This window comes from Neopsephotus bourkii, unplaced genomic scaffold (genome assembly GCF_033783945.1).
Source record: "Neopsephotus bourkii isolate Nb327-2 ecotype Australia unplaced genomic scaffold, CSIRO-AGI_Nbou_v1 NB_107, whole genome shotgun sequence".
Classification (NCBI taxonomy): domain Eukaryota; kingdom Metazoa; phylum Chordata; class Aves; order Psittaciformes; family Psittacidae; genus Neopsephotus; species Neopsephotus bourkii.
The window spans coordinates 12,278,645-12,306,543 of record NW_026900624.1 but is presented as its reverse complement, the minus strand read 5'-3'; the positions used below and the strand labels follow the sequence as shown (position 1 = coordinate 12,306,543).

Sequence of the window (27,899 nt, the reverse complement as noted above, 5' to 3'; positions counted from 1 at the left end):
CGCGCCCGGTCCTAGGCCCAGACCCAAGCAGCCATTCGGGAGCTACACCGGGCCGGAGAAGATGACCGGGTGAGCGGCTGCTGCAGGGGTAGCCCAGCAGCTGCCGCTGCCAACTGGGGGACGGCAAGAGGCTGCTGCTGGCAGCGCCCAAGGCGCAAGGGTCCCCCGGCCGGCGGCCATCTTCGGGGTGATTCGAAACCCCGGGCCGAGGTAGGCGCAAGGGAGGCCGGGGAAGGCCGCGGTCCCAGCTGGTGCTCACGGGCTGCCAGACTCTCCGAGCAGAGCCTGGCTCTCACTTCCAGAGGGCAGAAAGGCGCGGCCCCTGCTGGGCAGCCGCAGGGCTCCAGGCCGGCGCCTCCTTAACCCGGGGAGGCGGGGGCGGCCGCGGCCGGGGGGGAGCCGGGGGAGGCGGGGCGGAGGCCGGGGAGGAGCCGGGGCCTGCAGTGGAGCCGCAGCCAGGAGCGGGAGCGGCGGGGCCTGGAGGGATTCAGCGCCGTCCGGCTGGGGTCCCTCTCACCGGAACCCGGGGAGCCCCCCGGGGAGGAAGCAGAGGCCCGGCGGAAGGCGGCGGAGGTGGCCGCTTATCCCCGCGAGCTGCCGCGGTATCCCGTGGTAGCCGGGCCCGGGCAAGAGGAGCTAGGGCCTGGGGGGGAAGCCAGGGACAACCTCCGGGCAGCCGGGGTGGGGGGACACCTCTGTAGCCTGCAGGGGTGGGAGAGAGACCCTGCCCGCCGCCCCCTGCCCAACCGCAGCCGGGAAGGGACACCCCGTTAGGCAGCCCCGCTCACGGCGGCGGGGAACACCCCGGCGGCCCCTCGCCGGCCCCGCCTCGCTGGCAGGCCGGGGCGCACCCGCCTGCCAGCCCCCTTCCCTGCAGCTGGTGGGGAGCTTAACACTTGCCCCCATCCCCACTAACGAGCCAAGGGTGGGCAGAGGTCCCCGGCACTAAGCCCTCATAACTATCTAGAATCGGGTCTGCTCTTTCTCTCTGTGGAGTAGAGCCTGCTGGAGCTCCCTCAATACCTGTTTTGTGGAGAGGTGTTCTCGGACCCCAGTTTCTGCGGGTTTTCAGAGCAACCTTTACCACCTACTCCTCCCTGCTACTGAGGAAATTCTTCCCCCAAGCAGAGGAGGAGACAGTCCTTCCCCAGACCAGCTAGTTAACAGGGCACCGAAGAAACCCCTTATGCCCAAGAGAGGCAGTCCCGAAGACGGAAATAATCAGGAGCTCCTGATACTCCCTAGTAATTTTGATTATTTATATCTGCTTAGCGGGCAACAGAAAAAGCAAATCGGGAGAGAAAGCAGAGGCAGGTTTAGATAGTCTTCTTCCCTTTTCCAGTTGCTGTTAACCACTGGAGATAAAGGTAATTTCCAATACTGACCTCATCTTCCTCCATCCCAAGGAAGATCCCTCATCCTCTAATCCCAAGAGGTTTTCTTCAGATATCCTGTGCAAGGAGAGAGAACGCACCTCCCAGTTCCAGGGAAAGAAAAAGGCAAATTTTGCTAATAATATCCACGGAGATAGCAAGATTTAAATTTTTTTTTTCCAGAGAAACAGATCTGTCCACACTTAAGGACAAGGTGCACCTAGAGGAAGGAGAAGAGAGGTTTACAGGTAGGGACATTGGAGAAACTGATCTCTCAGATAATCTGAGAATCAGTGAAAAGGCTGTCTTCCAGGGAACACCGCTTTAGTAGTTAGCTGCCAGAGGGGAGAGAAGATCTCCATCCTGGGATAAAACCAGCAGGTTTAGGGGACTGACAATCCCAAACAGATCGTTTTAATACTGAAGATCCTGATTTCATCCACAATCCCTTCGCCCTCAAAATATTTCTTGAAGAAGCTCCTGGAATAGCTGACAGCAACGCTCTGAGGATGGGTCTCAGAGAAGGAGTGTGAAGGGCAGCACCGCAGAAACCAGCACTGAAGATAATCCACCTCCCACCAGAAAATCTTCCAGAGTGAGTGACCACATTATATCACCTCTATTCCTAGCAGTCCTTGTATTTTTGCCTTCTCTTGTTTTCCATATCTCTTCTCACTGTATCTGCTTTCCTTTTAATCTTTTCTGTGTCTTGTTTCCCAGCCTCTCCCCAGGCTTCTTTTTTTCTGTGTGTCTTTCTTCATCTCTCTCATTTAGCTCCCTTATATGCTATATGGAATTGACCTGATTCTTTCCCTCGCTGTGTAGCTTACATGAGACCTTATCCCTGTTTAATTGTAAGAAACCTCTCTGCTCTTTCCATTTTACTTTCTTTCGCTGGTGTATTCATACTAGACTCGGCCGTTACCATCACCAATGTGAAATTAGTTTCTGTCATTTAGGGGTCATTGAGAAGGATAATCCTAGCCAAAAGGCTTTGAGGAGGCAGAAGCAGTGATTTCTAGTGCTGCTGTCAAAGGATGCACTGGTGGGGTTGGAGTGTCAGTTGTTCTCCATGTGGGTCCTGCTATGCTGTGGGAATAAAATCCTTGTGTGGTGCAGACCTCGCTGTGCTTGGGGGCTGAACATTCAGATTCCAGTGCTAGTACTCTGAGATGTGTGCCTTAATGTACCTAATGGTTGTGGGATGAATTCTGGAAAGAGTGCCCTTGAGACTGGGTTCTGTGGTGTCCAGGGGCCTGGGAATGAAAATCATGACAGTGCTGGTGGAAGGTGCTCTTAAAGCCAGAAGAAGCCATTCCATTGCCGTTAGTCTTCACGTGTGTTTTATGTTGTGTTCAGGGGCTAGAAATATTAATTCTAATGCTAGTGAGCCAAGCTGGCTGCTTTTTGTAAATGAGGCAGTTAATTTCCAATCACAAATGAGTATTCTCACATTAACATAGTGATTTCTTGAGAAATCAAGTCCAAGAGAGACTTTGTCTCAGATGAAGCCAAAGCAGATTCCTGTAGCTGAAGAATCATGCCTAAGGATATCTCACCTGACATATTCTTGTTTCTGTTCTCCAGTGAGATAGCAGTGAGAAAATACAAGATCAAAGGGTCCTTGGCCAGGACGGGAACCCTTTTGGAATCCATTTGGGAGCACAGTGGTTAACAGGGAGTCCCTGAATAAGGAACTCCTTGGTGTAATTTGCTAGCAAGATCAGACAAAAGATGCCAAAGTGATTCCCCATTTTGGCAGAGAATTTTGACAGTTATCCATAGCTTCAGAAGGTGCCTTTCTCTGAGGGTAGGCTGAACCATGAAGTGTACATATGTTCTGGGGGTACTGTTAGATGCCCTCCTACCTGTTGCCCTATAGTTATGCAATCAGCCTGTTTTTGAGTGCAGCTGTGTTATCTAGCACAAGGGAGGAGATAACTGAGGCATATTGGCCTTTGTACATTCAAGGGGGGGGACTGACTTTTTATACTTCTGGGGTTAATTTACCTTGTTCTGTCCCCCTTTCTCACAGTAATGACTTGACATTTTTCAAGTGCTTTTGGCTCTGGTGGATGCCAGGGCACTTCACAGAATATTTATGCCAGCCTTACAGAATTCTGCTCTCTCACAAGGAGTAACTTTCTATATAATAAATGGGTTGGTTTGGTTTGGGGTATTTTTTTCTTCATTATTCATGATAAAGAGTAAGATTTTTGTATTAGCTGCCTGATCTTTATGTGTTCATGACAGACATAAGGCTGAAAGTCATGTGCTGTAGAGTGATTGTTATTTATTTGTTAATTGCTGACAGGGCAGTTGGTGCTGACTCGGACCACAAAATTAAGATGATCTCTGTTCTGATGATCTCATAGTCTAAAACACAGCAATACAAAAGCTAGGACAAACTGATAAATTTAAGGAGGTGTATAATTTTTAGACAGCATAGGTGTTTAATGGGATCGTGATATTTCCATCAAATGTTTATCACAGGTGAAAATGCAGTTTCCTCTGAAGTGGAATACTGCAGCTGTTCTGCACCATTTATACAAAAGTATCCATACAAAAAAAAAGGAAGAGTATTATTTGTCTTCATAAAAGTGCAAGGTACTCAATAGACACATTTAAATGAAAGTATTATATCTTTAAGCGTTTACATTAAGCATATTAAACCTGAAAACCTAAAATTAGACTTTAATAACCACATTTGGGTACCTCAGTAAATAGTAAATTCTCCTAAATGCCCATGAATGTAGAGTTGACTTCAACAGGAGCAATGAAGCCTTTAACACTGAAGTAAAGAGACAGTGACACGTATATGGGTTTGTAAATTTAAATTTGCACATGCATGCTTCCAAAAGTTGGCTTTTTAAGTTGAAGCACTCTCATCCTGTCCTATGGGCACTCTGTTCCCATCTGGGAACTGTGAGGGTGGCATTTTTCAGGTCAGGCAATTAAGTGAAAAGAAATGAGAAGGTCTGGAGAGTTATGGGAAAAGGATTACGTTACTGCAAGATCATGAGGTTATATTAATGTTTAAATATGCATTCTGTAAGTTCTTGGATTTTTTTCTTGGAATCTGGTTCTTTAGGCAAGTTTCTAGGGTAGAATAAAGATTCACAAAAGTTGGAATTAAATACAGTAAGCAGTTTGAGGTTGGACATAATTCCCCAGTCTGAGACAGGATTGTGGCTACTGTAGTTTTTTGAAGGGTTTTCTTTGGGTTGTATTATTATTATTATATTTTATTTTATTATGTTTCCCCTACAAAAATGGAGCCAAATGCTGGTGTCTGAAGAAGTTTTTTCTTACTGCAGAGGTCAAGGTATCTTCGCTTGCTACCTCCTCCCCTAAACTTCAGCTGACTTTCTTATAGTGGATGACTCAGTCTGTATCACAGTTAGGATCTTTGGCCCTTTCCTTCAGTATCAGAAAGGAGGTATGGTTAATGGCAACTGTGATATGGACAGCTGTCCCTCAAGAGCAGGACTGAGCTGATTATCTCGTTTCACACAGCTGTCAGGAATTACATCTCAGTCATTAGCAACCAAAAGATGAAATAGTTTGGACTCATTTTTCCATTTGCTTCTCCCAACCTTGGGTAGAATTGTAACCAGCAACTTTCACAAAGAACCCTCTGTGTTTTGTAGTACTCCATTTACAGAATCTGTTACTGAGTGGTGCTGCTTCAGAATTGAAACTTTAAAATACATTGGTTCTAGCATTTTTAGTCTGGAAGACAAGTTTGAAAAGACGAGTAGTGCCTAGATTAATGGACAGCCAAAAATAGTATCTCTGAAGTTTTTGAACTCCCCAGTGGTGTTAACTCTGAGGCCTGAAGAAAGGCATTTAAATCTCTGTATTGCTGGCTCTTGCACATTGTGTTAACTTTAGCAAAAATATCCAGTTGATATATTCAACCCCCAAATGTTTATCATCTTGGTAGGAGTCAGTATTGCTGCTTGCTATGTATTCCGCTGTTTTTGTTTTCTCATTCCTTCTAAGGAATGTATGAGCTTAAAAACCTGTAATACATTTCTGTTCACTCATCTTTTCACTTTTAAAGGAAATCTGTGTATGTGTGCTACGGTGAGCAAGCATGCTGCAGTATGTTTTCACAATTAAGGCAAATTTTCATTTTAAGTTTGAAATGAAAATGCAGAATATTGGGAATGTTTCAGTATTCAGAGACCTCACAGCATTTAATGTTGTGTCTGTGGTGCTTTGAAAAGATTTGGTCTAGGCCGTTGTTTTATTGTTCTTTGACCTGCCTCATCCTCTACTCAATTCTGTTATGAACTTCGGAGTTGGTGTCACAGATTTTGCTGGTTTCTGTCCTTTATGAACCCTTTCCTGAACCCTGTCCTGGGCTTCCTAGCATCGTATCACAGCCAAGTTCCTCTCCTGCACCTTTAAGGCCCAGCATATTTCCACCCCGCCTACTTCTTCACTCTCATTTCCTCCTACATCCCACTCCTCCTCCCAGCTCTCTGTACTGCTGTTTGCATCTCATTTTCCGTGCTGTCCCTTTGGCATGCTATCCTGTGGTCCTATAAGCCGAAAACGCTGCTTCCTTCCTCATCAAGCATGCATCCTTCATCTCCTCTCTAGGATTCTTCACTGACATGAATCCTTTTTTACTAAATCTTACAGGCCCTACTTTTACTTTCACACCTGCATTTTGACCTGTTCTTGGTTTGGCTTTCATTAGGTTACATGCTTGTGGACACACAGACGATTTTTTTGGCTGAGGTTACATCAAGAAACCTGTTCTTTTTTCCATAATAAATAGAATTTTGTTCCTCTGAATATCCAGTTGTGCTAGGCTGGGGAATGGCACTTTTCTCATTCATTCTCTCACCATCCTTTTTCCCCTGCCCTCTTCCCCTTCTCATGAACAGCTGGATTTTAGTTGGTTAGAACAAAAATCGCTTCTGTGACATTCTCTAGTCCTTCCAGCACTTCAGGATCTTGGTTTTGAGAATTGGGGTGAACAGCTAGTGCAAGGCCCAGTGCCTCATTCCTCATCTTTCTGAGCTGGTCACTTTACTTGATGTGAAGAAATCAGGGAATGTGTGGGGTTTTTTATGTGTAAGAGAGGCTGAGTAATGAGGGAGAGATGACGAATGACAGCTTTTATACCTTGAGGAAAAAAAAATTACTTTTTTAGTTTTTACAATTAGCAATTCAAATTTTGTTTATGCTCTCTGCTATATAAAGACTGTGGCTGGTTATAGCACAAATATGTAATTACTGTTGAAAGTTCAAAAGTTCAAATCTGAATAACTCGGGAGGGATCTGAACTCTTTGTGGTCACCAATTAAATGAGTAAAGTTTCTGAATTCTTATTTTCCCCAAAAAACCCTGTCGTTGAGTAAAACTAAAGCAATTCTCCCTCCCCATCAGAAATTTGCAGAGAAAAATAAGCTGCTAAAATAGTTACCTCTGAAATTCCCTTTATCTCTATCTGAACAAAGCAGACAAGCTTTGAAAGCAGAGAATGGGTCTGGGGTTTGAGACCTGTGTTCTCTGCATGGTTCTGCTACTCCTTTGCTGTCTGACCTTGGGCTTCGTGCTTCTCCATGCATGGCTTCCTATTTATCCTGAAATAGGGTATTGATCCTTTTTAAGGGGTACAAAGTATAAGGATGAAAACCCTTTGTAAAGGCTGGCTGTTCTTTTTGCTGTTGATTACCTTAATTACAGTGCGATACTGAACTCAAAACCTCTGTATGCCACTTCTTGTGGCATTAAGAAACAGTAAAAGCATGATGCCTGGATTAATTTTTGTTTCATTGAAGGACCTGTGACTCTAAAACTGAAAGATCCTGTACCTGTCTTCAGCGTAGAACTGTTTTTTAAGTTGACTTAAGTATAGATATTCTAACTCCCTTGAAGCTTCTCTTAAGTTCTCTAATGACCTTTTCTTGGCCAGGGTCTCTATTCCATCTTCATCCTTCTTGGCTTCCCTGCTGTTTTTGACACTTGATCATGCCCAGTCTTGTCCTCCTTTGACTTATGTGTCAGTATTTTCCTGGTTTCCCTCCTACTGTTCTAGTAATTCAGTAGCTCCTGCACTAATTTATTTATCTTCCTCCATTTTTTTTTCCTTTTAAAATTAGATACAAAGCCCCACCTCTGGTATCTTGTTTCTTTTCTTTACCTCCTTCATGCCAGTGACATTCAATTATGCAACTTGGCATACTACCTTAACAGCTTTTTTGAATGATTTGCTGCAAGTTTAAGACTGCTGAGACCAAGATGGAACTCCAGAAAGCTCCTTTGAGATTTCCCTTTGTTTCCTGCTTTCCTCTGTGAGCATCCACAGTTGGGCCTATAACATGGGGTTTCTTGCACTCTTCTTGCTCTTTGTATACAGAATAGGGATGACTTACAGATTCATGGCCTGAATCTCCAGTTTCTTTCTTAGTCTCTTTGGGTAACCCTTATGCTTTCTCCTTCATTTACCATCTTGTTTACTGATAGCTGTTCTTGCTGGTCTCTCACAACTGTGTTACCTTCTTGTCTTCTTAAAAACACAGTGACTGAAGCTATGCTCCTAGCATGTTTTGTCAACATGTTGCTGCCTCCTCCTTGACAAGCCTGTTCTTTGGCTATCATCCACCACATAAGCTTTCAGCTTCTTGTACTCACTGTAAGGGGTCTTCACATTTATATTTCTGCCCTGTTTGTTGCTGTGTCTTATTGTTTTGTCCTTTCCTTTGCCAGCAACACAAGCACGACATCGTGCTTTTCCGTTTCTTGCATGAGCATCTCTTCACATTCATCTTCAGCTGACTCATACCTTGATACATATAGAAAAATTGCCAGCCAGTAGAGGCCAGACATACTGGAAACCACTTATTTTTATGTTTTAAAATCATTTGAAAGGTCTAACTAACTCAGAGATAGTTTGTCACGTACCTTCCTCCCCCTGGCTTCTGTTGTAAAGAAGGATGATTACTAAAGTAACTAAAAATTACTGTAAGCGAAGACACAACATCTCAAAGACTAGAAAGATAAGGGTTAAAGTGGAATAATATTTATTTGCAGCTGCAAGTTGGCAAGCGGTGTGGAAGAAAGCATCTTCTTTCAGTATCTTTAAGGAAATGAACAGAAGATTTAGTTTCAGGATGATACACAAAATGGAGTGTTTTAGGAGTAGGATGCAGAAAGCCAAGTAGCAATAGTAGTGTTTTAAGACAGAAGAAACTGTTAATGAGGGTGTGTTCCTTGCTATTGTGGTTCTGAATCCTCTTGACTTTCAAGGTTGGTACAGACATTTACCAGTTGTGAGCCTGGCTAGGGATTGTCAGGTGTTTGTCTCCTGGAAAACAGTTCATTCTGTTTAGTTCAGAATAACAACTAACAGAATAGTGAAAAGGAATTGTGTTAAAACTGTGGTTGAGACCTAATTTATGAACTTCACACAGTATTACTTAAGTCTTCTGATCATTATCCAGCTTCAATTTCAGCTGTGTGTTGCTTCCAGACTCCTCTTTAACAAGCTTTTCTGCAGTGCTTTGGTAATTTTAACTCTGGCAGTATGTGCTGTATGTACGTTTTGGCCACATGGGGCTAATCTGCACTTGATACAAATTTCCTTGTTTTCTGTGAATTCAGTACATAGTTTTTGTTGGTGCTTGATACCTATTTCCACAAGTGGGACAGAATGGGTTGTGGCTCCTTTCAGCAACTATTGCAGAGTTGATATTGACTAATCTGTTTTCGGTGGTTCAGCCTTTGTTGAACAGGTTTTGACCACTTGCAGTCAGATTTTCATTTTCACTATGCCTGGCTAGCATTCATTTAGCCCGGGGAGCTCTCTTACATAGAAGCTTTATAGTATTACTATTATTAAACTGCAAGGTTAGCTGTCATTTTCCCCTAATAGACTCATTTTTTAAATAGGAAAAATAATACGGTTTTTATGTATAAGTGCATACATGTATTCCTTTAACCTGGGTTTCTGTACCAGTCTTTGCAATGATGGAAAGATCTTCTGAGCAAGATATTCTACATGCTGATCTACTTCTAATGTTTAATTTCAGAGACAGTCTGGGTATAGTATCAGTGTTTGCATATTCTGTACTGAAGGCTTACCTACTGGATGTGATTCTGACAGGCTATTAAAATTGCAATCCTTCTCCTCAACCTGGGTGCTCCCAAAGAGCTGGGAGAAATACCTTCTCTTGGATACAGTTTCTGTCCTGCAGGCTTCCTGGTTTCCATGTGAGAATTTTGTTCCAGATAAGTGCTCATAAATTTGAATTATTCCAAAGCCAGTACCCGATACCTTTCTCAGTGTAAGAGTGATTGTTCTGTTAATGTTCTTAAAGAATATGCTGAAGATTTCTCTTGCCTGCCTTGGCATAAGTTTTAAATTGCAGTTCCTACCTCCAATGGTAGAATACTACATAGTGGTACTGAGGATGGAGGGATGCTGCAGAGATGTTTCTGCTGTACTGATGTATTTTCATTATGCTTCTTCAAAGTGCTTGGTTTACTTCTTATTTCAAATCTGTTATTGGGAGGGTTGTCATGGGGCATTTGGCTTATTATTACAATAAATATAGTAGACTTATTATAAAGAAAATAATGCTCAAAAGTATTTTAGGCATACCAGTATTCTCAGTATCATTTGCTGTTTCTTTTGACAGGTGTTATGTATTCCCCACTTCCACTTACGCCATTAATAAGCAAACTAATCTTAACTTTGAACACATATTTTCAGACTGTCTGAGGGGTCTTTGCAATGTTTGTGTAGGATTTCTCACTGCATTTTTGCTGCATGCTTACATAGCAGACAACAAAAATACTTGATTAGTTGGTCTTACTAAAAGCTGGCAAGGGACTAGCTGTGCTTAATCATAGCCTTTTATGTCTGTAAAGATACTGTCTGCCTTGACATGAGCATATTTTAGACTTTGGCTGTAATGCCATCTGTTAATAAGTTTAAATAAGCAGTTCAGGTTTTGTAAACTATACCATTTTGCCAGTAGTTTCATACAAAGCTAGAACATAATTGCTTTTCAAATTGGTTCCTGACACACTTCCAACATGGGGATTTTGGTGACTTTATAGGCCCCACAAGACTTCATCCTTCGTTAGTACCAAGTATGCGTGCATAATCAGTGCTCTTCGTTCACGAAATTCAAACCAAAAAATTATATGCTGTTCATGCACCTTTCACAACATGGAGGGAATCAAAAGCTCCTAAGTTAAAATACGCTGTTGTGATATTTATGTTATTAATAACTATTATGAAAACAAATTTGTTTTATTTTTCCTTGAGACTTATGTGATCCTTGTTGCTGAGATTTGTTTGAGAAAAACCATAGCTGTATAACAACTCTAATAAAAGAAATGGTCCAGTAATTTATATTAAGCTGTGCATGGCCTCAAAGTTTTCGTCTTCCTCTAACTGATGTTTTTCAGTACCATCTTAGTTAGTTATGGTGTAACTTGTAACAAATTTCCAGTTCAGGGTGCCCTAAATGCAGTACCACTTGTGTTCTTTTACACGACATAGCATTGACCATTCAAAGACATTGTCTTGCGCACCAGGTAATTTTGAGCAGGGGTATAGTCGGACCAGTGTGACATAGGCACAGATTGTGATTGTATTCATATAGGTGATACCACATTGTGTGTTCTTAGGTGACAGTAACTTCCTTTCGTTTAATTCTTTTTTCCTTTGTGATTCGCGACTAGCAAGAGCGTACTGGGGAAAGGCTTTTCAGCTTGCTTCTAAAGAAGGGAATGGTGTCTGTAGGGTATGATTTCTCTTACATCTTTGCCCCAGGGACTGTTTTCCTTCCTTTCAGGTGGCACTGCAGACAGAAATGTACTTTCAGACTGCAGTGCTTTTCTTCTGGTTTGCTGATACACTGATGTGACACCTACCACTCCTTCCAGGTTAAGTTTCATTTTATGAACAATACCCAGCAGCTTCTGTCTCCCTTCTGTGTTCGATTCCAGAAACAAATATTTCCTGAAGGCTTCTCACAAGTAGTTTCCAAAGTGATGCATAACCATTTCAGACTATGCAGGTAATCAGTATCCTTTTTTTCTGTTTTCTTACATGAAACTAATATCTCTCAGTGAGAATGTTTGCTTGGAGAAGATATGAGTGTTTTGTTCCTGCCCTCTTAGTTCACATCTTATTTTTGAGGGAAAGCACATGACTTAAAATGGCAAGTGTCTCTTCCTGCCAGAGTTAGCAAAATTGATTCTTTCCCTCTCTCTGTATTGGTATAAGAATACAGGTTTCTTGCATGTGTAATTTACACATGTATGTCAACATTACCTTTTTCCATCAAAGAAGAAGCCATCCATTTCTCCATGCATGTGGTATTCTTATGTTTTACTTCCTTACTCTTTGAGGCATTTTCTTCAAATTGGCATCATATTCACCTTTCTCCTTCTGGAAGGTTACAGTCAAATGGTGGTTTTTTGCCAGTTTGGGCTTGAGGTGTTTTATTTGTTAAATACTGCAGAAGCTAGGTATATCTCTGAGTGTATTGGTTCTATATTGTTAGATCACTGGATTCAGACACCTAGATAGAAGTGGCCTTATTTTTATAGTGTTCTGCAGCAATGCCTCTCACTGCTTGGTAGCCTGTTGCACATTTCTTCCTTCTCAAAGTTTGAGTCTCCTTTGAATGTTTGCCAGTAGTATTTCATTGGGTTGGAGTAGGAGCAAATAAAGCAACAGGGAAAGTAAATATAGAAAAGTAAATGTACAGATTTATTCTAGAACAGGCATCTTCTGTAGGCTGTGCACAGTGTTATTTCATTCATTGTATGACTCTCTACTTTATTCATAACTGATTATGACTGGCCAGCCTTTGAGTTCAGCCTTAGAGAATATTTCAAGCTATAAATGTTTATTAACTGCATTCAGAATGACCCTTAGAGTGCCATTTCCCACATTTCATACATATTTCAGTATTGATACATAAGTAGCAGTGACCTTGGATAAGATTTGACTGGCTTAGAGCAAGCATTTGCAGAATATTAGGGCAGGCAAAGTACAGATTTCTTCAGTCCTGCTGCAGGGATATTACTAGCTCATAGACCCAAGGCTGGCTTGCATTTTCAGCGTGAGGTTTGATTTGCTTCTTGCAGATATTCAAAGTAAGGCAATAGCTTTCCTGGAACACAGTAGTGAAGTATTACTAGTCCCAAGTGAATTGGTGGTTATTAAAAGGTGTTCAATGCTAGGATTTTATTTTATATATTTTTCTTATTAATCAGACAGCTTGTCATCCATCTAATTGTAGTTTTGGGTCAGTGCTTGGCTGTCATGTTTGCATCTCTCTGACCTGTCTTGGTCAACTTGGGGTTGCACTGGAACTAGTTAGTGCTTGAGAAGACTCTGTAGCCAATTTCCAGCTGTTGATGGTGGTTATGACTTGGCTACCTTACCCTTGGCTTGTAAAGTCAGCAAAATACATATACAAATACCACTTACCATGTAAAGTGGGAGGTTATGAATTCTGGTCTTTGACTTTCTTTTTACTTCTTCAAAGTTAATTCTGGCTTGCTAATGCGGTAGGATTTTTCTTAAACACCCTTGATTTCAGTTCAGTGTGTTTGGTAGTCATTAGTGGTTTGGGGTTATTTTTTTCCCTTTGTTGAGTAGGATCATAAGAGAAGAGTTTGAAAGAAGATTTGCCAGGCAATAAACTGGGAAGGGAAAGTTGGAAGACTCATGAGTTGTTCTGGTTTGGCTGTGGTCTCATTTTATCATACCATTAAGTAGTGTCAAGTGTGCTGCTTGGATCAGGTGAAAGACATATGCAGCATGAAGTCTAGCAAGCATTACTCTTAGAGTAGGTATTATTTCAAATAATTTAATAGCTAACTACACCAAATGATTTTTGTACCGAGAAGTGGTGAATGCTCCATCCCTGGCAGTGTTCAAAGCCAGGTTGGACAGAGCCTTGGGCAACATGCTCTGCTGTGAGGTGCCCCTGCCCATGGCAGAGGGGTTGAAACTAGGAAATACTAAGGGCCTTTCTAACCCAAACCATTCTGTTGATAGTGTCCTGGAAGTGCTGCTACCTTACCTAAGGTTTAACTGTGGCTGACTATTACAAGATCACATATTGCCAGAATACAGACTTAGAAATCCAGTATCATGATCAATTACAAACTTGGAAAAAAACCCACCTTATTCCGCTGCTTTGAAATTTCCCATATGATTCCTATTGGCTCTGAGTCTTCACTTTCTGTCCTAAATTACTGTCTAGCTTGTATGTTCTTAAAGAGCTGCTGTATTTTACTGAAAAGTAGTTGTTTCACTACTGGGTGGTCAGTGCACGTGTATAAACAGGATTTTTTTATTTAAGATTTTGGAGTTTTGTCATTGAAGATTTTTATAAAGCAGGGAATGAGAATGCTCAGCTGCTTAATATGGGTGTAATATGACCCAGTTCTAACCTTGCTTCCCTCCCTGACAAGTGTATTTTACACAAGTACACAAAATCTGGTGTATTTGACAATGGGGGTGTTGCTTATTGACCCTACGTTTCACTGCACAGCCAATCACCCCAAAAGCTCTAGTGACATAACCTGGGCAAATCTGAAGCTCTGTGCAAACTGCAGTGCTTTCTTCTGCTGCTTGAATTTTTCTGGTGTTTCAAATTGGTATCGTAATCTGACATAGGCTTTTATAACCTATTGTCTTGATTTCTGTGCTTGTATTAAAAGGGGGGGGGGGCGGAGTGGGAAATTTGTATTTAGTTTACTTTGGATTTGTATTGTTAGTGCAGTGATACTTCATTATGGTTTCAACATGCATATGATAAGCAGCAGTAATTTGTTCTCTGATTGCACTGTGGAAATTAAAATTTATATGAGGCAGACTTACAAAATTAAGCGTTCAACTGATAATTTAGTTCATGTTTGTTTTCTCCCAGACCTATTACTTTCAGTGAGGACTGTACCTGTAAACTTACCATGCAAATGTAACTGTGTTTCAATGACATGGATACATCAGTGGTCTGTCCATCCCGCACTGGATAAAAATACATTGGTGCTTTTCCCTTGTATAATTCAAGAGGGAATAGTGCTGCTTGCTGTTTTCTTTTTTAATTTAAAATGTTTGAGACTAAATCAGCCAAAAAGAGCAATTATATTCAATAAGCACCAACTTGAGGAGGGTGGATAATGGAAAGCCTTTTTCAGCTCTGATGGTCTAGTTAGCTGTGTAGCAAGTAGTCATTGCTATGGTATGTGAAAGTGTGGCAGATGAGTAGATAGGTAAGTTAGTAGCAGTTGGGCTTTTCCTTTCCTCCACAGGCAGAAAAATGTTTCCACTATAGATGCTGTAGTGCTGCAATTTTACTTCTCAGTCTGCGGGTGCACATGAGCGTGAGTGATAATGTTAGCTATGCAGTTAAGAGGTGTTTTCTGAGCCCAGGGCTTTGAAGCCACTGCTTGTGGCAGTTGAGGGATGGATTTTGTTTGTGGTTTGAGCCTTAAGAGGTGTGATTAGCATGTGCATGAAAATTAAAGGTTTCGTGCAGACATGCGTGTTGGAGTGTAGATTCTTGTGCGCTTTTGTTTTGCAAGAGCACTTCAGTGCAGAAGTGCAAGGTATAATGCATATGGTTGTGGGGGAAGAACAGGGAGCTTCTGTGTCAAAATGCTGGGAGCATCTGTCTCTGGATCTGTGCATCCACACTGTGCTATTGTCAAATACCTATTTTTAGAATGAGTACCTAATTGGTATTCATGCAGATGAGTGTCTCCCTGTCTCATCTGATCCACTCCTCTGAGTGATGCACTTGGTAGGAGGTGTCTGCTGATGAATCTTTCCTAAGCAGAGTGTGTTCATGTCTGTCAGTTCTCTCTTGCTGTGTTTCATTTGTTACATGAGTGTGTGTGTAAGTGTATGGGTTTGTGCATTTACCTTTTGTATGCACTAGCATGGTCAAAGTATCGCCTAATTCTCTACAAAGATTAATTTCAAAATGAAAGATGCAGAACTTGCAGCCCTTCAAGACATGATTCTTCTTGTTATGCAAAGAATAAATGCAGAGGAGTGCAGGTTGTGACCATGGAAACTTAGCTACCTCAGTCCAGACTTAAAGGGATTGCTCCTGGTATAGTGATGAGTAAGAGTGATGATCTTTCTCCCGCCTTGACTACTACAAAAGACAGCATACAAGTTTATGTGCTAAGTGTGCAAGTTCATGCAAGTTCATGCAGCTAAATATTTTCTTCATATAAAATAATTAGTAAGTAGAAAATCCTGAATGCAAGTGCTAGCCATGTTGGACAGGTGTGTTTTATAAGGGGAAATATATAATATTTATGAAAGGAAAGATCCAGAGTCTGTTTATACGCTGTGGCAAACTTGTTGTGTGACTTTGGACAAGTAAGTTTTTATTGTGTCTCAGGGAAAAATACTTGCTTGTTATATTGTGAATTAAGTGAGACTTAATCAAATTATATGTATATTTAGGAAAAATAGGTTATGGTAGGCAAAGCTTTAACTATTATGAGCTTAATATAGTCTGTTCCACCTCAACATGGTAGATGTAATTATCTATATATAGTATTATGCATGATCTTGGTGTTTTAAAATGATATGTAATCCTAGCTCTAAGGAGTAGGATTCATTATGTCACCTAAGGCAAAAAGAGAGGCTAGGCTTTAGATGGAAATTAATTTATCTTCAAATTAAGATAGTCACAATCCCGAGTTTCCAGATGATTTAATTAAATTGTGGTTTTGTATATGGCATGAAGGAGTATTCCCTTTTAGCTATGATTTTCCTCTTACCTGACACAGTAAACCTACTGGATTATAGGTAATCCTTGTGATGAAGGGTCCCAAGGTCATATCACTTACGTGGTAAAAGAGTGAATCTGATACAGCTGCTGAAAAGGCTCCACGTCCTTTGAGGAGATCTTAGTTCTTTATCTGGGAATAGTTGGGATGCTCTGGTTAAGACTGTTCTAGCAGTGTTAACCATCAGCACTGTCCCAGCTGCTGAGAACAAGGATGGTCCTCCCAGACACACAGTCATAGTTAGTTTGGATGATTCTTTCTGGCTGAGAATAAGGTATGTGAAGTAGGATGATCTTCACACTGGTATTTGTGATAGGGTGAGAAGCAGAGGAGGAATGCAAATGGATGTTTCTGTTCTTAAGGTTCACGTTGTTTATATCTCACAGGTTCCTTTCTCTTTCCTTTCTTTTCTCCTTACAGATACTCCTGCTTCCAGCACCATGGCCTCTGACCTGGAAAGCAGCCTCACTTCTATAGACTGGCTCCCACAGCTTACTTTAAGGGCTACTATTGAAAAATTAGGGGGTTCTTCACAAGCAGGACCTCCAGGGACTGCCCGAAAGTGTCCCCCGGGCTCACCAACTGATCCCAATGCAACCCTGAGTAAGGATGAGGCTGCAGTGCACCAAGATGGGAAGCCACGTTACAGCTATGCCACTTTGATTACATATGCCATCAACTCGTCACCTGCCAAGAAGATGACACTTAGCGAGATCTACCGTTGGATCTGTGACAACTTTCCCTATTACAAAAATGCTGGTATTGGTTGGAAGGTGAGGGCTTGCATTGCTGAGGTACCCTTTTTATCTAATTACAATAATTATTTTCTTAATTCTGTGCAACTATCCTCATTGAGCAAAATATAAAGACGGATGTGAAACTAAGTTGACCAACTGGAGAAAATGCAGAGCCAGACGTTCTTGTTTTCTCCAAGAATTTTGTTGGATGTATGTCATGGCCTCTAAGAAGGAGTGTGCAAAACCCCGCCACAACCAACCAAGAAAACCAAAACCACCACCGCCCTCTCCTAAAACCTACATCAATACCAATCTCTGCATCACACTGATAGTATTTTTCACTGCACCTTCTGTAGATGTATGCATGGTTCAGCCCCATATTCATCCTAATCCATCCCTTTCCTTTACGCAGATTCTGTTGTGCTCTCTTCTGGGCATTTGTAGTTAGCTTTGGCTTTTGGGTCTGCAGCATCCTTCTGTTTTCTGTACCTGTTCCCAGTCATACTCAGAAGGCTGTATGTTTTTGTTATAGCACTTACCTATATCTCTTACTGTCTCCTCAGAACTCTATTCGTCACAACCTCTCTCTTAATAAATGTTTCCGGAAGGTGCCTCGACCAAGAGATGATCCTGGGAAGGTAAGAAATCTGCATGCTGCTAGGCAAGTAGTTTAAAACTGCAGGGAATAAGCTGGGCTTGCCCTTTCTAACTCATGCTTGGAATTTGAAACCTAAAGTGTAGGCAGAAATGGAAGCAGTAGTAAGATTTACTGCAGTGCTTTGGCATTCACTTAAAGGGAACTTGTAAAGGGGCCTTAACAGTTTTAGCAATTATTTTTCTTACCTGTTATCTTCAGTTGACTTTAAAGATACTGGAAGAAGGGAAAAATGGGGTTGAACGTACTTTATTAGTTTTGTTTCTTTTTCTTCTTGATCTTTATGTGTAAAATGTGGGTCTAGTCTACCCTGTTCTATTATAAAAGTCTGTAGTGGCTGCTGGTGAATGGCAGGACTGTGATGTGACATCATGGGTTTAATGGAGACAAGATCCATGGAAGTGAGAGCAGAACTACTACCTATTTAGGCTGCAAAATGTTTTGTCTTGGGGGAAAAAATTCACCATAAGATAGTTCAAATTTGTAGAAATGATTTACAAGTTAAACTCAAGAATTTAGGAATCTGATGGCTAAGTAAGAACTAATAACACTCTTAGTATGTATAGATTGTAAAGGGAAATTGCTAGCAAAAACAAGGCTTGGCATCTTGGCATGCAGATATTACTGTCAAGAAAAAAACAAACCCAAAAACCAAACAAGCAGAAGGAGAAGGTGGGAACAAGAAGCTGTGTATTTAGAGAAAAAGGTTTTTTTTTTTCCTCCCCACCATCCTAAAGTTACCAGAAAGGGCCACTTGCTCAGGCCTTTTACTTCAGGTTATATTTAAAGGACTAAGTGGTGGTCAGTTGGCATCTGTAAATGGAAGTAGTAAATCTTTGAAGATCACTGCTCAAAAATACCATTGACTATATGGCTTATTCTGGGAAATCCTAACTGACTTCAGTGTACATGTCTGCAGGTGTTCAATGGCATGTTGGGCTGGGTTTGTAATGAAAACCTGTTCTGTGCTTGTCACTGATTCTTCAGATTTCAATTAGAGGCCAAGTGAGCTAAATAACACTCTATAGAGTTCTCTTTACATTTATTCAGAAAACAAGAGACATAATTAAAGACTGTTTTATGTTGAAAGGGACCTCTGGAGGTCAACACGCATCCCCATCCCACAGAGGAACAATTAGATTGGGTTATTGAGGTCCCCACTGAGTATTTAATATCTCCAGGGATGTGGATACCACAGCTGGGCACTTGTTCCAGTGGTGCACCACACCATTGTGAAGAAATTTTTCTTTATACCTGACTGTAATTTCCCTTGCTGTAACTTGCGTTTGTTGCCTTTTATTCTTGTGCTGTGCATTTTTGAGAAGAGTTTGATTGTGTGTTCTTTATAACCTACTTACACAGTTGAAGACAGTGATTAGATCCCCTTAGCCTTCTTTTGTCTTCTTGGTGTCCTGTCTCAGAGTGATGGAAGTGCAGACCATTCTGCCTTCCACCAGTAGCATCATACCTCACTATTCAGTACAAACCAGTGCAAGAAATGAATCTCTTTCCAACATGCAAGTCTCTGTTGTCTGATGTTGTGCAGGGTGGGCCTTATGGTTCTAATGTTTAGTTGTTGCTGCATTCTTTAAGTCAGTAACCTCCAGCTTCAGGATGCTTTCTCATTTAATCATATATTCATCAATGTATTTTCTTTCCAGGGCTCTTACTGGACAATAGATACGTGTCCAGATATATCTCGCAAGAGGCGGCATCCTCCAGATGATGACGTGAGTGTTGTTCTTTATAGACAGTGTGAAGCAGGAGGGGGAATTCCTTTCTTGTTCCTAGTAGTCCTTTCAGCACTGAACTATGTTATCATTTTGGGGCAGGGTGTACAGAAGGGGAGACAAAGCCTAGGACAGAATGAACTAGCATGTATGTCCTTCTGATTGGCTGTTGTTACTGCTGTTCAGTAAAGTTTAAGCTTGTTTAAAGTCCTTTATTCTGACTCTTCAGTGATTAAGGCCCAGTCCTGTTTTCTAAGCCATGAACTTCTGCAGTGGGGGTGCTGGCTTCCCATCTGCAGTTTCACTTCTCCATCTGTTTTTGATTTCTACTTCTTTCCTTTTCTTTTCCTTCCCCATCCACAGATCCCACAAGACTCCCCAGAGCAAGAGGCGAGTAAAAGCCCCCGAGGGGCTGTTCCAGTCAGCACAGAAGCCTCTTTGCCACCTGAGGCCACCCCTCAGCTGTCACTCCAGAGCAACACCTCCATTGCCAACTATAGTCAGGTGAGCAGCACAAAGGATAGAAGCCTTATAAGGGTGGGAAGAGAGGGAGAGAATAACATGAATAGAAAAGCATAATGGTGAGAGTAGAAGGAGTCATGAAAATTGTGATACAGAGGCAAAAACAAAAACAAGAAGCTGAAATTGTGAGATGGAAAATAAAGGAGGAAGTAAATTTTAACAAAGGGCTGGATGGGGATAAGGGTAAAGGCATAATGGTATGAGATAGCTGAAGGAAAGGCTGAAGCCAGTGTGCTGCAGAGGGAGGGAGGTGGTTGATTTTTCTCTAGGGAAATGGCATTTGGGAAGATTCGTTGGGAGATGAGCTAAGTGATACGGGATATCAGTGCGTGTTCACCTGTATCTAGTCTCCAGATCCCTGTCTCAACTTACAAACCCTAGTACATTCTAAAGGCCTTCCTTCTACCTTCCTTAGCAGGGTGCAGGGCCTGTGGATGTTGCCTCTACTGTAGCAGGGGGGCAGGGCCGTGAAGGGGCTGATGTGCCACCCCCACTGTACAGTGCCAACCATGACTTCAAGTTCTCCTACTCTGAGATCAACTTCCAGGATCTTAGCTGGTCCTTCCGAAACCTCTACAAATCTATGCTGGAGAAATCATCTTCCTCTCAGCATGGTGAGTAACTATATGCGTCATGTGGGGTGGGCAGGTATCTGCCCACACAGTCTTGTCCACCGATCTATCCTTGGTATCTCTCGCATCTTTCCCCATTTTTAGGAGACTGTGCAAACAGACTTTCCTTGTTTGGCATGCTGTAATTAGTTCTGCCAGCAGCACATATGAAATCTGCATGTCTTTTATCTATTGCTACCTCTAATTCTCTCAGAATAAAGGGATAATGATTTAAAAATACCTTGTATTGATACAAAAGTGAATACTAAAATGGCAGAAGGTTAGAGAAAAGCATGTTGGAGAAGTACTCACAGTGTCAGGCTAGAAACTGTGAGAGGAAGGGGATTGTTCCATGTGGAGTTTTTCTAAAAGGAGAGTGAAAATTTGTCAGTGCTCAGATGTGGTAAAGCTAGTATTGTTCAAAGCCTTGGAGAACTGAGCTTTGTGGACTGAGAGTGCAAAAGAGATCCTACGGCTCCATTCATAGCCTGCATTTCTGGGATTGAGGAAGCAGCCACAAGAGGGCAGAATGACAGTAGGAGTATGATCAGACGTCCATGGGAAACAAGAACAATCTACAGTTGCTGTTCCAACCTTTAAACACTAATACAGTATGGTATAAAAAGGAATACATTATTACCTATGCTGTCAGACATCACACAGTGCAGGCAGTTTTCTACTTTAGGAGGAGCCTCTTGACTTGTAGCTCAGTGAAATAAAAGTATGTTACTTTTACTGCTTTCATCATGCTGGCCCTCCTAGTAGAAGCCTGTTGTGTGAGGTACTGTAGAATGGACAAGCTACAAAAACGTAGAGAAGAACCTTGCCTCGGTGTGTGCCTCTGTTTGTAAAACTTAGCAGCAGTCAGGTTTTTTGTCCTCAAGTCTTCAGCTGTAAGGTAGCCTAGGAAAATTCCAGTTTTGAGGCAATTTTGAGTCAGGGTGGCAATATTCATCCTTTTGCCACATCACAGCAGTAGTAAGCTCTAAGGGTTGATTTTAAATCTAGTGAAAAACTGATGTTTGCTTGTGAGTGGTCAAGTAAGGACACTCAGAGTAGGAAATGGGTAGCTCAGGTTAGTGGCATGTAATGCCCTTTACTGTGATGTTTTGGTTTTGTTGTTTTTTTTTTTTTTTCCCCCTGGAGGTTCCACAATATAAGGGGAGAAGTATGGGTGCAAGAGAACACGGGTTACTTCGGTAAATACAGGAAAAATCCAGTGATGAATTTAAGTTCCTGACTTTGTACTAGAAGATTAAATCTTGCTGGGGCTTTGTTGTGGAGCCTTTTGTTTTGAAGAGAACCTGGAGCAACCGTGCAAGGTGATAGTTGTTAGCAGCCTGTAGAGGGCACTCCAAAAGCTTCATAAATAGCAGGATGGGCAGTGTGAAATTGGAGATGCATAATTTAAGCAGAGGTTTAACCCAGGAGGCTCTTAAAGTTCCCTTTTACTTGGCAGGTTTCTCTTCTCTCCTTGGTGACATGCAGCCTTCCAACCACAACTACTACATGTACCAGCAGCAGCAACAGCAGCAAGGCCCCTCATCAGTGGGTGCTGCTCCCCCACTCCACACTCCAACCCCAGAGGGTTGCCCATCCCAAGGGGCAAAACAGCAGGGTGGTGAAGGTTATGGCCCTCCACCAGTGATGTCCATGCACCCACCCCCAATGCAGCATGGAGGCTACCACCAGCATCAGCAACATCACCCACACTCCCACCCACAGCAGCAGCCACATCAGCACCAGCAGCAGCAGTCACAGGCTTCAATCAACAATGCTGGCTTTGGTGAGTCAGGGGCAATGGGAAGAACATTCAGGGAAAAGGGAACAGTGAAACAGTGAAGAGGCCCCAGACAGAAATTCCACAAGTGAGCTTTCCCTAAATAGTGCCTAAACTGTGTGTGGTAAAAGGGTGAAAGCAAATTATGATTGAAATCTGAGAGGGAAAATGCTTTCTTATTGATTGGAAGGAGAATACATCCACATTGGGTTTGGGATTCTGTGCAGGGATGCAGAATAAAGTCAGGGGCTAAATGAAAGGCACCATCCCTGGTCTTCCAAGTGAAAAAGTATTGCCAGTGACTGTAGCATCAGGCTCTTTGGTGAAGGAAGGCCAATCATTTTTATTAAGGGGTGGAGAGAAGGGGCAGTCTGTATTGGAATAATCTTTTCCCCATTTCATTCCAGCATTTCCCCCTGATTGGTGCTCTAACATTGATTCCCTGAAGGAAAGCTTCAAGATGGTAAACCGGCTGAACTGGTCTAGCATTGAGCATTCCCAATTCTCAGGTCAGTGTTGACTTACTGACTGGGTCTAGTGATTCAGTGACTAGGGCTGTAGTCCAGAATGTGAGTGCTGGGCCCACATCTTTGGGTTTTTTCCAATGTAACAGTGTCAGGTCCATGGGTGTCTCAGGGACTCCTCAATTCTATATGTAAAATGAGGTGTCCTTCTTCACAGGTTTTGGTAAAGACCCTGAAACTCTTGAACACTGCAGGAATTTGGGGCAGAGGCAATTAATTCATACAAGATCATCAGAAAGCTAACTCAGATTTTTCCCTTCCCATCCCTACCTGAGTCAGTGAGACACTATCCTAGATAGAGCTCTCCAGGAGTTTGGTGACAGATTCAGATCAGTGAAGTTGGGCTTGTGGGGAGAAGGTAGGATTTAAGGGTAGAAGACAGAAATCCTGCATGGAAGGCCACATTTTGAGTGCTGTCTTTGACATTGTCCTCTGCAGAGCTGATGGAGAGTCTGCGCCAGGCTGAGCGGAAGAACTGGACGCTGGATCAACATCATATTGCTAACCTCTGTGACTCTCTTAATCACTTCCTTACCCAGACTGGCCAGCTCCCTCATCTGGTTGGCCCACAGCAGCCTCCCCGAATCTCTGATTCTTGTGCCCTGAACAGTGGCAAACAGGAGCAGTCCATGAACCAAGGTAATCAGGAGGGAGACTAAAATGACATTTAATTCAAGGCCAGTTCTGTGAGTGTCCTGAACTACTTGCAGCTTTGCCAGGCAAAGTAGCAGCGAGCAACCTGGGGCTAAGCTGTTAGAGCTGGTCATAGCAACTCAGTTTCTCTGGCTTTAAAGAATTAGTATGTCCTATGGCTGTGGCCTAGGCAGGCCATTACTATGTGATGCTTATGACTGACATGCAACCTCTCCAGGCAGAAATACATTTAAGAGGTAAACCCATAAAAGAAGGAGGTGGGATGGCTTTTGTAAGGGACTAACAGAAAGGAATGGCAAGGTAAAGAGATTGCTATTCCAGATGGCAAGAGATGTAGGAGCTGTTAAGAAGAAAGCTCTTGCATCATTGTTGGGGAAATACTGGCTGGACAAGAAGTAGGAGGATTCACTCTGAATTCTGAGGAGAGATATTATGGTCTTGATAGAACTGTGATGGTGTACGTCATCTAATACAGAGTTAAATGGATGATACTGAGCCAGCTTGTGCTTCTGTATGAAAATGTTCTTCTTTTACAATAGTAGAGAAACTCCTGCTGGCTCCAGAGAGCAAGATCTCTGACCAAGCTATAGGTTGCAGTTAGGACCCAAGAGCTGAACATCTCCCACAGTATCCTGTGGGTCTGAGTGAGTTGCTCTGTTGGCTGAGCTGGCACCCAGTCAGGGCCAAGACAGCTGACCAGAACATTGACGGTTTATTTTGGTTTTGGGGGGGTTCTGGGGGTTTTAGGTTTTTTGTTTGGTTTTCTTTTTTTGTTTTTGTTTTGTTGATTTGGTTTTGGTGTTTGTTTTTTGGTTTTTTTTTTACTCCTTTTACAGTGAACTCCTATGGCCAGCCCCAGCCCCCCCATCTCTTCTCTGGGCCATCTCCTATGTACCAGATTTCCACCCAGGACTCTCCAGGATATAATCGCCCAGGTAAGGGGTGACGTTACAGGTAAGGGCTATGTAGTTCTGGTGTCCTCAATATAAGAAGCACATGGAGTTGTTGGAGCAAGTTCAGAGGAGGCCATGAGGCTGATCAGGGGCTGGAGCACCTCCCATACAAAACCAGGCTGAGAAAGCTGGGGCTATTCAAACTGGAGAAGAGAAGAATGCGTGGAAACCTCACAGCAGCCTTCCAGTCTGAAGAGGACTTACAGAGGATGCTGGAGAGGGACTCTTCATCAGGGACTGTAGTGACAGGTCAAGGGGTAATGGGTTCAAACATAAACAGGGGAAGTTCAGCTTAGATATAATGAAGTTCTTTACTGTGAGGGTGGTGAGGCATTGGCACAGGCTGCCCATAGAAGCTGTGAATGCTCCATCCCTGGCAGTGTTCAAGGCCTAGTTGGACAGAGCCTTAGGTGGCATGGTCTAGTGTGAGGTGTCCCTGCACCTGGCAGGGGGGTTGGAACTAGGTGGTCTTAAGGTCGTTTCCAACCCAAACCAGTCTATTGATTCTATGATTAAGGGGTATTATACCAGGGAACATCAAAGAGCTGGTTCCCAAGCCCTCTGTGCATTTCTCCCAAAGCACTTATTAATCAAATGGGGAGCACTGAGGGTAGAGGAGATTGGATTACAAGGGACCCTCCATTTAGGGCTCTGCCATAGCTCTGGCAAGGTTTAGGATTTCAGCGGCCTGATTTCTTTCACTTCACATAAACAGTCTTCTAGCTCAGCCTTGCCCTCAGTTGCTTGAAGGCAGCTTTACACAAGAAGCTTCTGTTGATGAAGTCATTTGTGGTCCATCAGCAGTAAGCTGTAAGGAAGGTTAAGGAGATTCAAACTTAACCTCTGAAGAAGCTGCAATGGAGACTTTCATAGCAGACCACCTACAGACATTGGTAGGTGCTGTCTGACGGAGAAAATCATGCCAGTAGTGTTCTTGCTTGTTCAGCTGTTGGAAAGGAGAAGACCCAAATCTCTTTATGCTTTCTTTTGCCCAAGGGCCCACTGTGAAAGAAGCGTGACCTTTTTTATTCTAACTGTTCTCTTTCCTTTCTGTTCTATTTTTCTGTTTGTTTTGGGCAGCTCACCATCTGGTCCCTCGGCCTCCAGGGCCTCCTCCAGGCGCCACTGAGGAAATCCCCGATGATTTTGACTGGGACTTGATCACCTAACGAGTTACAGACTTGATAGCCCGTCCTTTGTGAAGGACACGGGAGGGGAGGGAGACCTGGGGTCACTGGTGCCAGCATCACCCTCCCCAGCCTCCCTGCCTTGCCTGTATATAGATATATATTCTCTATCTCCGCCAGAGAAGCCACCGCAAGATGCTGCCGAAGATAATCCTTCCTTGCGTCCTGTTTTATCTTCTTTTTCTTCTTTTGTTTATTATTATTATTATTATTGTTATTATTATTACCAATAATTGAGCACAGCCCCCCCCTCCTCTGGTGGCCTTGGACGCATCAGATTGGCTCTTTAGTGTTACATGGTGCCCTGTGGAGGGTGGAAAGATGTGTCCTTGGTGCCACGAAAAGACCTTGGAAGGCTGAATCCTTGAGTGCATCTTTCTCTGCCTCCGTCATTTTGCGTTTAACAATCCCTCTTTCCCTTCAAGGTGGCCGGTGAATTTGTTGTATTGGCTACTGGAGTGAGAGAGCCTAGTGGACCCTGGGAGCCTGTAGTTCTGTTGTTTCGTAAATGTTGTAAAGGTCCGGGGGCTAAAGGGACACTGGGGAGGTGATCTTAGCTCTGTGAACTTTCTTGCACCAGCAGGAAAAGAAGTAGAGTTCCCAAGTACAAAAAGAGGGTAATCCCTGAGGTAGGGAGAGCTGAGGTGAGCTGGGAGGGTTGACCTGAGTTTGGAGGAAGGAGAATGTAGCAGAGAAGTTGGGTTTTGGAATGCAGTGCCATCTGTGACAAGTGAGGGAGATTTTAAGGGAATCATGACTTATTTTCTACACTGCCTTTTGTGGTCTCCAGGTGAAGCCTACATGCCCATCAGGTAAAAGATGCAGTCAGGGGTGTCACATGTGATTCAGCAAATTCTATTCCCCAGAGCTTGTAACTTCACCCCCCACCCCTTCAAGCCCTTCTTCAAAATAGTATTGAGGCTCTTGCATATGCAAATTTGGAGGTTTTCTCCCATCAGTATTTGTTCAGTTGTTTGATCCTCCAGCCCTCGGATTTCTTTGGAGACTGCTCTTGCCTGTGGTTCGAGAGTACCAGCAGCAACAGGGCTCTCGGTGGTGGTTCCCACTGTGTGAATGGGCTGTGGTGGGAAGAGTTAAGCTGCTGCTCAGAGTGGAGGTGAATGACAGGATGATGGGCAAGGGGCTGGACCCTCTGGTCAAGTAACTGGGAGGCCCTCACAAGTGTTTTTTCTAAGAGGTGCATTAGAAGAGAGGATGAAGTGAGGCAGGTTATTAAAATGAACAGCCAAAGAGTGTAGTATAGAACGGAGGAGGATGGGTCAGACCCCTTTGCAATTCAGCTGGGGAGATTGTGGAATCTAGTGTAAATCCCAAAGGATAGGTTTTGTCAGCACTTGTGAATCAGGAAGGTGGAAAAGGTGCAGGAGCAGGAGTGAGTGTTGAGATGCCTCCTCCCCAAAGCTGTGTCCTGTGTTCCCCTTTTTGCTGGTATTGGCTCCGTTCTGTCAAACCTCTTGTTTCTTCTTAATATTTTGTAAAGTCTCCCCCCAGCCCTTATTCCCTGTTCACCAGTGAAGGGAACCAGGATAGAAATAAAATATGAGGACTACTTGACAGATCTGGGGCAGGGGAGTAATAACCTCTACTCTGACTGCAGGAATGTGGGGAACTAGCATTGCTTTTTAAATTTGCTGTAGGAATAAAGCAATTGGATCTTTGTCAGGGAAGTGGACGAAGTCTCCCTGGATTGGGAGGGTGGACATTTTTGTTTCTTTTTTTTTTTTTTTCCCCCTCCCTTTTTTAAGTGTGTTTTTTGGGGGGGGAGTTCATCATTGAGTGTTTCCAAGAGAAATGAGGAATCCCAGACAACTGCAGCGTGGAGTCAGCTGTTCTCTCTGCTGCCTCAGGATGGGAATGATACAGCTCGGAAGCATGTGTGATGGGTTTCTGTGGAAAGTGGCACCGGAGACAACCAGGAGAGATGACCTCCGGTGGGTGCCAGTTAGTGCTTTGCAGAGGGTATTACTGAGAGCCGGCCCTGTGGAAGTCTGAAAACACCACTGGAAGAGAAACCAATTGTGATGGCTCCTTCTGCGTATAAAGTGCTCCTCATTTTCATATTTGCCTCATTTGCGTATTAAGTTGTGCCTCATTTGCATATGTAAATACATGCCGGTCAGTGTGCAAATCAGCCTCGTTCCTCTGCCCTGAGATAAACGTGTGTTGTTGGTGCGTGGTTCGGCCCTGGGCAGGCATGTGGAGTTCCGCAGGGTGCGCGGTGCCAGTCCCCCTCTGCAGGCCCCCCCGTGCTTTGTGTCAGTGGCCAGGAGAGAGGAGCGTGGTCTCACGAGTTTATTTTTGTGCATGCTTTCTTAATAAAAACAAAAAGTGAATGTTTATGGTTTAA

At 43.1% G+C, this 27,899-nt stretch overlaps 1 protein-coding gene across 2 annotated transcripts; it reads left to right on the top strand.

Moving 5' to 3' along the window:
* Window positions 1-42: 42 nt before the first annotated feature.
* Window positions 43-27,899, top strand: FOXJ2 (forkhead box J2). 2 transcript variants are annotated; one of them, XM_061360943.1, is made up of 11 exons: window positions 43-1,968; window positions 16,599-16,951; window positions 17,479-17,553; window positions 19,232-19,300; window positions 19,664-19,804; window positions 20,238-20,436; window positions 21,893-22,219; window positions 22,621-22,722; window positions 23,176-23,376; window positions 24,228-24,326; window positions 25,425-27,899. In XM_061360943.1, the coding sequence occupies exons 2-11, from the start codon at window positions 16,619-16,621 to the stop codon at window positions 25,511-25,513; spliced, it is 1,635 nt and encodes a 544-aa protein (XP_061216927.1). In that variant the 5' UTR covers window positions 43-1,968; window positions 16,599-16,618; the 3' UTR covers window positions 25,514-27,899. The 2 variants fall into 2 exon arrangements, with proteins under 2 accessions (XP_061216927.1, XP_061216935.1); XM_061360951.1 differs by having other exon boundaries at window positions 46-1,968; window positions 20,241-20,436.